The 11150-nt window shown below is 36.3% G+C and overlaps 1 protein-coding gene across 2 annotated transcripts in view; it reads left to right on the top strand.

Moving 5' to 3' along the window:
• The first annotated feature begins 1095 nt into the window (after nt 1-1095).
• The window catches only part of IDO2 (indoleamine 2,3-dioxygenase 2), a 49608-nt gene continuing 39553 nt past the window's right edge, over nt 1096-11150 (top strand). For both annotated transcript variants that reach the window (XM_006765555.1, XM_006765556.2), the window contains exon 1: nt 1096-1345. In XM_006765555.1, coding sequence (XP_006765618.1) covers nt 1247-1345 — 99 coding nt within the window. In that variant the 5' untranslated portion in view covers nt 1096-1246. The remainder of the gene's footprint in view (nt 1346-11150) is intronic.

The raw sequence follows: 11150 nt of genomic DNA, 5'->3' as shown, positions 1-11150 counted from the left end.
TCTCTCTTGGAGCCTTTTCTCAGCTAGGTGGACTCCACACATGGGTCTGGGGTGTTGGTGTGGCCCCTTGTCTCTTGGGTGTTGTGTCAGGTTCCTGAGGATCTAAAGGCCTGCAGGGGAGCCTGCTGGGATCTGACCCCAGAGTGGAAGGGTGGGGGAAGCAGCAGCGTGGGTGCTGTGCCAGAGCAGGGACCACAGGCAGATGGGACAGGGTCAGGGCTGAGTGAGGTTAGAGTGCATTCTAGGGAGATGTGGTATAGGGTACACTGTGAGCTGTGGTATCGTCCTCTATTGCAGCAGTTCTCAACCTATGGGTCGCAACCCTTTCACAGGAGTCACCTAAGACCATCAGAAAACACATATATAATTACATATTGTTTTTGTGATTAATCACTCTGCTTTAATTATGTTCAATTTGTAACAATGAAAACACATCCTGCATATCAGATATTTATATTACGATTCATAACAGTAGCAAAATTACAGTTATGAAGTAGCAACGAAAATAATTTTATGATTGGGGGTCACTACAACATGAGGAACTGTATTAAAGGGTCACGGCATTAGGAAGGTTGAGAACCACTGGATTAGGGTTATTCACATGGTTGTGCCTCAGTTTGGATCTGGTAGAACCTACTTCATAGGTAAAATCATCCATCTTAGTGATAGATTCTCAAAAGATACTTAATAAAATTTGAGGGTTAAAGCAAATGATCTTTTCAGTGTTCCGGCTCTTCTCAAGTTTTTAGTATCCATTATTTCTCTTGTTTGGGTTTTACTATTCATTGAGTCCTCCTTCCTACCTTAATTCACCACCAGTCACTGAAATATCTACATGTAACTACCTTCTGGTTTACTCCTTTGGAATAAAGACTCGATTGTCAAGGTTAATTGTGGATCAGATTCCTATAAGGGTATTTGGGATCAGCAATAACCAACTTGTCTCTGGGTTTAAAACCAATATTAACATCTATGAATAAAAGGAGCAATGTTTTCTGAGGTGCTTTTGTTTGCCTGTTGGTTTTAATAAGCAATCTTTAATTATTTACTCAGCCTTGTGTCAGAGAAAGTCCATGGCAGTCTGGATTTCAGCCTCAGGTCAAGGTTCTCCCCTGCTGCTGGGACACTAAGCAACTAATTGAAATGAAAATGCTCTTTTGAAGCTCCCTTAACCCAGATCTTTGATATATGTGAAGCAGTTGTCTCTTTAGTAGCAGCTTCGGGTGCAGATACTTCAAACACAATTATGGAACTTCAAAGACAGAATTTAAAGACAACGTCGCCATTATCTTTAGGACGATTTCACATTTCTGAAGATTATGGTTTTCTTCTTCCAAATCCTCTGGTAAGCATAGACCCTTTGATAAGGTCAGAATGGATTGACTGACATGCTTGTTTGTTGGTTTGTTTGATTGACTTACGTAGTCATTAAGAGAGATACAACACAAATACCAAGTTGTTGACTTGGGGGGAAAATGCTACAAATAATGCAAAGCATAATTCCCAACAAAAGTGTTAGCTCCAGCATAGGAGAGTCCAAATGGAATGTTTTAATGTGATTTTTTTTTTGGTAATAGAACATTGATTCAATAAACTTATGAGAAAATCTAGTAGTTATCAAAAAAGACAGAACTTAGGTAGAGATCAATTATATGGGCAAACCAATTTATCTTGACTTTCTAGTGGGACAGAAAAGAGAACACAAAGGACTTTGAGGGCTTTCAGGGCTGATAGGAGGGATTAGATATTTACAGAGAAGAGGAAGAAACTGTTGAGAAAGAACAGTACTTCTTTGTAATTCTGCTTACGGTTCAACCGGTAATGTAATTCTATTTTGTTGGTTAACCCTTATCAACACTGCTTCCTCTTTGAAATGTGGTCTAAGGCCTGCAGTGCTAAAACTAAGAAGTCACAGAATTCACAACCAGTAACTTTTACATTTGGGCTAGTCTAAAAGAAGTTGGTTTGCTCAAAGCCATATTAGTGATAAAAGTAGAACTAGTACTCAGGATTCAACATATTTTTTTCTACTACATCGTAAATAAGGGGCAAGACCACTCAGTTAAACTCTGGGTCCAATATTACTATCATTGCAATAACTTATTAGATCCACGTTTTTTCTCCCATGTTTTTTTTTCTAAATTGCCATTTAACTGTGTTTAAGAATGGGCTATAATTTAATGAGCTTTTATTTAACACCTACTATGACACCTATTTACTTCTGAGTGTTATTAGAGGAACACAGATGAAGATAACATCCATTCACTGGTCCTAAAAGCTCTGTTGTAGAACTGTTAGTTGTGAGACCAAGTGACAAATCTGTGAGTAACTTGAGCATTAAAAGTAATAACTTCAGAGTATTGTGCAGGGTAGGGCTGTAGCACTGAGTACTGGATTATGCTGTTTGACACTGCCACTTGGATCACCAAAAGTCTCAATTTATTAGAAACTAAGGAGATTCCAAAGATGTGGGATTTTACAAGTTAAACCAGGAAAGTCCTGGGCAAACCAGAATGCATCAGTCACCCTAACTTGCACTTACAAACTCTTGGCCCCATCAGTGAATCATAAGTATTGCTGGGCCCTCAATTTCCATTTCTACTGGGTGGAGATCTAGTGCCGCCCCCATTCACTGGATTGCTACGGAGCCTGAAAGCACTTTGATAAATGCAGTTTAAGGGCTAGGAAGCTCTTTATCCTGATCCTCAGTCCACTGCTCCTTAAGAACTCCATTCTGTGTGTGTAACTTGACTCAGGAATATTCCCATTGCCCCTAGTTCACAAGGAGGAAAGGGCCCAGAGCCTAACAAGCTCTTTTTGGGATTAAATATGTAAACTGAGCTGAGGAAAAATATTATAAACATTGAGGAGGGCCACAATTAATGAGTTCCTCTTTTTGTTGTTTCTATGTTGTGAGTTTAGAAAATGAGAAACAGTAACAAGTATTGTCCTGAGCCAGACCATATTTGTCCTGTGATTTGGTTGATGGATATCCCTTAGTAGAAATTTCCATTATTGAGCTCATATAAAAATTCCCTGGCAAACTGGCTCTACTTTGTTACAGTCATAAGCCAGATATCTAAAAGTGTAGTTGTTTGTTTCAGTTTTAGTTTTCTCTCATTCGTGTGAGAAGTTTAAATATCTCCCTTTCTGGGAAGACGTGTGGGGAGTAAGAATCTACCTTGGGTTGCTCAATGGGTCAGGAAACAGTCATCAGCCTCTCCAGGCAGCAGTACTGTTGCAACTGATCAGAAGGGAAGATATCAGTCACCAACTTAGCCAAGGGGACGAATATTTGCTTTCCTTCCATTTAAAGCATGCGATGGGAAGGCTGTTCCTCTAGCTCAGCTGGTTCAAAGATGCTCTTTAATTAAACTTAGTGTGAACATCTACTTCAAAGTTTCCCTGAAAAAAAGTATAGTCATGCTATTGAATAAGCAAACATACCGGCTTTGGGGAGAAGGGGCTGACTTGGTTTCAAATGTTCTATTTCCATAAACGCTCCGACATTTCTGGGGTCCAACATTTCAGTTTGGAAAATGTATATGTCTCAGACTCATGGCCAAAACTATGACACAAAAAACTTTTGCCAGATTGTTGTGTGTGTGTGTGTGTATGTGTGTGTGTGTGTGTGTGGGTGCGCGCGCGTGCGTGTGTTTGGTTTGATGGGAGGGGGGAGTTATTTTTCTTTAGATATAAAGAATCTGAGGAAATTAGCTTGTCAGTAAAGGAGGGACCAAGCCAATTACAGCAGAAAATAAGATTGGAGTAGAACTGAGAGACCTTGAAAATTAGCCTCAAGAATTTGGATTTCATGAATCTGGTAAATGACATAATGCAACTGGCATTTGAATATTTTTCTAGAAGAATGTTAAGTGCGGGGCAGATTAGAGCAGCAGTTTCTGGGTTGCACACCACAATGGCCCAGGGAGCTTTAAAAAATATTGATGCCTGCTATGGAAGGATAGCTCAGTTGTTAGAGTGTTGTCCCAATAAAGCCAAAGGTTACTGTTTGATCCTCAGCCAGAGCACATACAAGAATCAACCAGTGAATGCACAAATAAGTTGAACAACAAAAATTAATGTTTCTCTTCTCTCTCTCTCTCTCTCTCTCTCTCTCTCTCTCTCTCTCTCTTCCTTTCCCCTATCTGAAAATCAATCAATAATAAATTTTTTTAAAGAAAATACTGATGTCAGAGCCCCAACCAGAACAGTTAATTCAGAATTTCTAGCCTAAGTAGCTCAGTATTTGAAAAGCACAGAATAAATAGAGGACAATGCAGGTGCAAATAAAAAAAAAAAGAGGGCTACACTTAAAAGGCCGGGTGTGGAATTAAAGGTTCTATGCCTATGAGAAACCACTGAGAAGGGTCTTGGAAGTAGTTTAAATGCAAAACAAAGGAAAGGAGGACTTTGAAATGTGCCATGGAGCAGAAGAAAAGGACTGGTACAAATAGTTCTGGGGATGCAGGAAACTTTATTCTTTATAGTGATCATGCAATCATTTAGGAAAAATAAATACATACATACTCTCCTGCAAAATTCAAAATACCTGATAGAAGCAATGGAATGCCACTGCTTAAAGGGAAAAGTAGCAAAATAATTTCCACAGGAGGCTATAGTTTCCAGACAGAAGGTATATGTAGGAAGAATTCAGATACTTCCCTAAAAAATTGTCACCTCTGTGAGGATCTGGGGCTTGCCTGATTATGTTGATGAGGAATTTGAGGCAATGATGGTAATATAGTGGAGATAGAGACAGAAAGATCAAACTTCACAGCAGTGAATGTTGATCCATAAAAATGTATTTGCAGTGAAGGAGATTGGATGCCAAAATTTAAGAACCAAGAAAGGTGAATAGAGCGAAAGGGGAACAGATGGACAAGGATAAGGAGAAGCACGAGGAGGGACAGACAAGATAGTTCTCTGGAAACCAGAATTTTAAACAATGAAGCAACTTAGAGTCTCTCAAACAGAATATCTAAGCTGTAGAGAAACTTGAAACAACATGGGGAGAGGTGAGCTGGCAGACCCTAATCTTAAAGGATGAAAACGTTAGGCGTAGGAAAACAGTGATCTGCTACTTTCAGTCCAAATGAGGCTCAGGAAGTGTATTCTTTTCTTTGGGCCATTGTAAGAGGAGACCACAATTTTGGTGGCCTGAAACTATGGACATTTATTCTCTCAGAGTTCTGGAGGTCAAAGGTCTGAAATCAGGGTGTCTCCAGACCCATTCTCCCTCCAAAGGCTCTCAGGGAGAGTCCTTCCCGCCTCTTCCATCTTTCCATAGCTCTTGTGGTAGAATGACTCCACTCTCTGCTCCATCTTCAGATGGCCTTGGCTGTGTCTGTCTTCTCCCCTCTTTCTGCCTTCTCTTTTAAGGACACTTGTCATAGGATCCACCCTAACCCAGGATGATCTCATCTCTCAATCATTAAATTATATCAGCAAAGACACTTTTTCCAAATAAAGTTACATTCACAGTTTCTAAGTGGACGTATCTTTGGTTGGGGTCATCATTCAACCCATCACAGGAAGTGAGGTAAAAAGATAGAGAAAGAGAGAGGGAGAGAGCTGGACAACGGAGAGGTAAAACATTGTTTTTCCCTGAGATTTCCCAAATCAGACAGGCATGGAAGGGTGAAAGACCATGAAAAGTGAGGGTACAAAATATAGAACAGTCAAGGAGACACAAGGCACAATTCAACATCACTGACTGGTTTTTGTCAGCACAATGTTAACCCATATTCTCCAGCATGACTTGAATATGCTGAAGAAAATTCATATCGTATGCTGTAAAATTATAGCTTTAAGGTCAGAGGAAACTCATAATATGAGACACAGTATGGGCAAAGGTAGGCAAGTAAGTTAGCCCACTTGAACTCAAATGCAGCCTTGTTTTCATATGTGACCATAGCAAGTATGTGACTACAGTTAAATGGGAAAGGAGTCTTCTCTCCTGGATAAATTCAAACAGATAAACTAGAATCACTTTCTGAAAGTGTGGCCTGTGGAGTGGGAGGGGAGAAGAGGAACAAAGACATTCTTGAAAGTGCATAAATACTACAAAATTCAGTGTTCTTATTTTCTGACTAGATATAAAAACAAATTCTTATGTTGCAGTGATAACTTGCAATTGAAAGACACTTTTGTATTATTTTAGTATTTATTTTTCAATTGAAGTATTTGATCCTTGGGAAATTATTCTCTAGGATTTATGAGCATTTTTTCTATAAGACAATTTTATACACTACTCTAGTTGAGAAGTAGTAGATAGTCAATATGACAAATTCTTATTAATGGCACAGGTAGAGTCTATAATAGTTACACTGGTTTCAGTTTCAATTCCAGTTAAATCTCTTTATCAGTTTTATAACTATCAAGTCATATTTACTCTCTTTGAACCTTATTTTCCTTATGTGAGAATAATACTGTATGGACATGTTATGAGCAAGGAAGTAAGAAATCAATAAAAGTGAGATAGTGCTGAAGGCCCTTATAACTTTTAAACTCTGGTTTGGATCTAAAACAAAGTATCAGGTCAGCTCCAGCCCTGGGTCTTATTGACCAAAAGATAAATTAGAACCCTACAGCCTAGATTTCTTAAACCATGACTGATTTGAAGTAGACTATTTTCTCTCTCTCTCTCTCTCTCTCTCTCTCTCTCTCTTTCTCTCGATATATATATATATGCCAATATGTATCACACTATGTGTCTTAATTTGATTATGTAACATATAATTATTATAAATATTACCAACTCCTTTTAATAACACATTATGGACATATTATTGATAAAAGATATCAAATATATATAAATCCAGGTTTGTGAGTCCCATAAATTAACAATCCACTGTATTGAAATCTTACTTCAATTTCTCTTTATCGATAGTTTATTTTATTATTAATCTCTAGAAATTGGAAGACTTCTGATATATGATAGCTCATCATTAGCCACAATATTTTTATGAAAAAATATTCTAACTATGGCAATTTTATTACTAAATTCATAGAAGTATATTAAATGAAAATTGGAAATGTTGAAAAATATGAAACTAATTTTTTCATAGCTCTACCACAAAATCAAAATACCTTTGGTGTTTTGGGATAATTAGTCTAAGAGTGTTTATGTCTGTGTGTGTGTTTGAAAAATTATAAAGTTGTAACCTATATTATGTACTTTTAACCCAATACTACAAACCTTTACCTGAAATAAATCAGTCTGAATATAATTTTAATGGTGGTATCAAATCCCATTTGTATGATATATTACTGAAATGTAAATGAATTCGATATTTAGTAAATTTCAATTCATTTTCTTCATATATAAAACTGATATATAAAACACAAATTTGTGCACTGGGCCCCTTGTAAATAAATAAATAAATAAATAAATAAATAAAACTTGTGTCTACTCTACCCTTGATGTTTTAATTCAAACCAAATAATTTGCCCCAAATTTTACTATCTTGTCCTAAAAATAATTTGTAATCACTATCTAATTCCGAAAACCATTGTTTAAAACCCTTCCCCACCTTTCACTCTAACCTCCAACCATTTGTTCTGTCTCTTTAGAGTCAAATTACTGACCCCTGATTTATATTATCTACATTTATTCTGGCATTTTATTTATAGCTTCAGTGTAGTGTATATTTTTTCACTGTTCTCTATGTTTAATGAACTTAGGCAGAGGCTTAGGGTACAGATATGAATAAAACCAGTATGAGCTCTGTATTACTAGATTGAAGAAAATGTTGACAGAGTATGAGAACAGAACAAAAACATTGTGCATCCTAGATGAACTAATTTGATGCCAATTAAAAGGCTTTCCTATTTTTCCCAGTATTTATTATGAGAAAAGATTGAGCTCTTTTTTCTAGGTGGAGAAAGGGGTCTGAGAACATGAACTACTCTCTGTGGTAGATAATATATCATGATTATTGAGACTGGAGAAATTTTAGGTGGTGAGCTTTTAATTACATTTTTCATTTTCTCCATGCTTCATTGGTCTATTTAGGTTTCCTATTTTCAGACAAAAAAAAATGTGATATTTTACAATTAAAATAAGGATTCAATTCAGATTTTCAAATGTATTAGCAAAACTTATTTATACCATCTCTTATACTTTATTAAAAATTGAGATTTCTTCTCATATTACTTTGCTGCAATGTCACATTGGCTTCTTTCTATTGAGCATTGTCTTTTATTCCATTGGAAACTATCTGCTTCAAATGTTAATCTATCTGAGAATTTAAGTTCTAATTTTTATGATATTAAGATTGTCACCCTACCCTAGCTGGTTTGATTCAGTGGATAGAGCATCAGCCTGCAGACTGAAGGGTCCCTGGTTTTATTCTGGTCAAGAGCACATGCCGGGGGGCATCCCAGTAGGGGCCATGCAGAAGGCAGCCAATCAACGATTCCCTCTTATTATTGATGTTTCCATCTCTCTCTCCCCTCTCCCTTCTTCTCTGAAATCAATAAAAATATGTTTAAAAAAATATTGTCACCCAACTTCTCTTTGTTGATATTTGGCTGGTTTATTTTTAACTATAATTTTTAACCTTTTTGGCTATTTTTTTAAAGTTTAATTTATTGAGATGACATTGATTAATAAAATTATATAGGGTTTCAGGTACACAATTCTATAATACATCATCTGTATGTTATTTTCTAAAACCAAAAGTTTTAGTTAATTTATTTAACCAGTGTTGATTTAACAAAGACTTCATTATTTTTATAGATGTTTTATTTTAAAAAGTCTATTCTCTTGTAGGTTATAAATGTATTGAGAAAAGTTATCCAAAAATAAAGCAAAGGATGGTTGTGCATTCATTCAACACTATCCCAGAGTACCAGCAGTCTCCCTTCAAGATTATCTAATCATTTTAGGGCTGTCCCTTTGTTTGACATGCTATATACTATTGGTTATGTCCCAATCTCTGAAGTTACAAATTAACTTGTAGATTTTTATGCGAAAAAAACTGCAAATGATTTCTGTTGGATAGAAAACATAACCCTAAAACGTATGATTGCACTGCCCTCTAGGATATTTACCAATGATATATTTAACCTAGCAATTTGATTTCAACATTACTTTTTAAAATCTAAACATACAGTTTATCAGCCTTTTTGAAACAACTTGTAGCATCCTGATGACTCCATCATTAATGAGCTATCTATATTTTGGACACAAATTCTATATTGGCATGAGTCATTTTTAATTTTTTTGAAAATAATTCTTTGACAGGTGTAAAGTCTATTAAAAGAATATCATAAAATAAAAAAATTGGTTTTAAAGGAAAGCCAAATATTGTATTATTTTTGTCCATCACACTCTGGGTCTTCTGATTATTAGAATCAGGGAAGAAAAACATATAAAATGTCTTTTAATTTCCTATTCCCTGAACCAACCTCCATCCTCTCTGTCCCCATCTCCCCTATTCTCTCTGTGTTTTCTCTGAGAGGTAATTGAATGTACTTTGAACTTTGAGTCAGAGAGGTTTGACCTGGCCACTGACCAGATGTGTAATCTTAGGAAAGTCATCCAACAGCTTTTGGCCTTAACTTCCTCTATTTCAAAAAGGATATAATGAGATAATATGACATAACTCATAACATGTACAACACAAATGTAGATCGATTAAAGATGTGAACATCAACAATAAAACTAGAAGTACTCTAATGAAATAATTGAAATAACTCCCTAAGCACAATATAAAATGTAGAAGAATAAGGAAGACTGTTGGTTCATTTGACTACCCTGTTATGAATGACTTTTTAAAAAATATATTTTTAATTGATTTCAGAAAGGAAGGGAGAGGGAGAAAGAGATAGAAGCATCAATGATGAGAATCATTGATCTGCTGCCTCCTGCACACTCCACACTGGGGATCAAGCCCACAACCCAGGCATGTGCCCTTAACGGGGAATCCAACCCTGACCTCTTGGTTCATAGGTCAATGATGAAAAAGAGGAGGAAGGGAAAGATTCTTTTAGCAATCTAAAGAGAAAGATCAAGTAAATATTAAAGAGTAGAGTGGCACCTCGATTGAGGTAGAGCTTAAGAATTTCCATGCAAGTCAGGAAGCAGAAACCTAGATGCCTAATGTAATTATCAGGACAGGATTCCTTATCTAGGTATCAGAGGTGATGACTTAGTTACAACTTCTTTTCTTAAAACACACTTTAAAAGACAGAAATATTGCAACCCTGCATATTTTATTTTCTTTTATCAAGATTATATTTCATTGTCTCTGTAACTGCGTTTAATTTTTGTTCATAAAACATATGAATCATATAGATGAAACAAAATACAAGTTGCCAGTTCAGAGTCAGCTTTCCATGAATCTGTCTTGATTCTTGCCAGCATTCTTAGCTCTACTCTAGTCACTCCTTCTCTTTTAAAAAGTTTAAATTTTTTATTGTTTAAAGTATTACATCAGTCTCCTTTTTCCATTGACCTCTTTCTGGCCGCTCCCACTCCCCAGCACATGCCCTCACTCTCCTACTGTATATGTCCATTGGTTATGCTCATATGCATGCATACAAGTCCTTTGGTTGATCTCTCCCCTTCCTCTCCCCTGCCTTCCCTCTTAGGTTGGACAGTCTGTCTCTGGATCTATTTTTGTTCATTAGTTTATTTTGTTCATTATATTCCACAAATGAGTGAGACCATATGATGTTTATCTTTCTCTGACTGGTTTATTTTGCTTAGCATAATGCACTCCAGGTACATCCACACTGTTACAAATGGTGAGAGTTCCTTCTTTTTTACAGCAGTGTAATATTCCATTGTGTAGATGTACCACCGTTCTTTCATCCACTCATCTGCTTATGGGCACTCAGGCTGTTTCCAAATCCTAGCTATTGTAAATTGTGCCACTATGTACATAGAGGTGCATATATTCTTTCTGATTGGTGTTTCTGATTTCTTGAGATATATTCCTAGAAATGGGATCACTGGGTCAAATTGCAGTTCTATTTTTAATTTTCTTTTTACTTATTTTTTTAATTTTTTTATTGCTTAAAGTATTACAAAGGGTATTACATATGTGTCCATTTCCCCCCCACCCTTGACAGTCCCCTAGCCTCCCCTATCCCCCAGTGTCTTATGTCCATTGTTTATATACCTATTATTATTAAAAATT

The sequence above is a fragment of the Myotis davidii genome, unplaced genomic scaffold (assembly GCF_000327345.1).
Source record: "Myotis davidii unplaced genomic scaffold, ASM32734v1 scaffold93, whole genome shotgun sequence".
In the NCBI taxonomy this organism is placed as follows: domain Eukaryota; kingdom Metazoa; phylum Chordata; class Mammalia; order Chiroptera; family Vespertilionidae; genus Myotis; species Myotis davidii.
The sequence above is the reverse complement of the archived record's forward strand: the minus strand, read 5'-3'. Positions and strand labels throughout refer to the sequence as shown.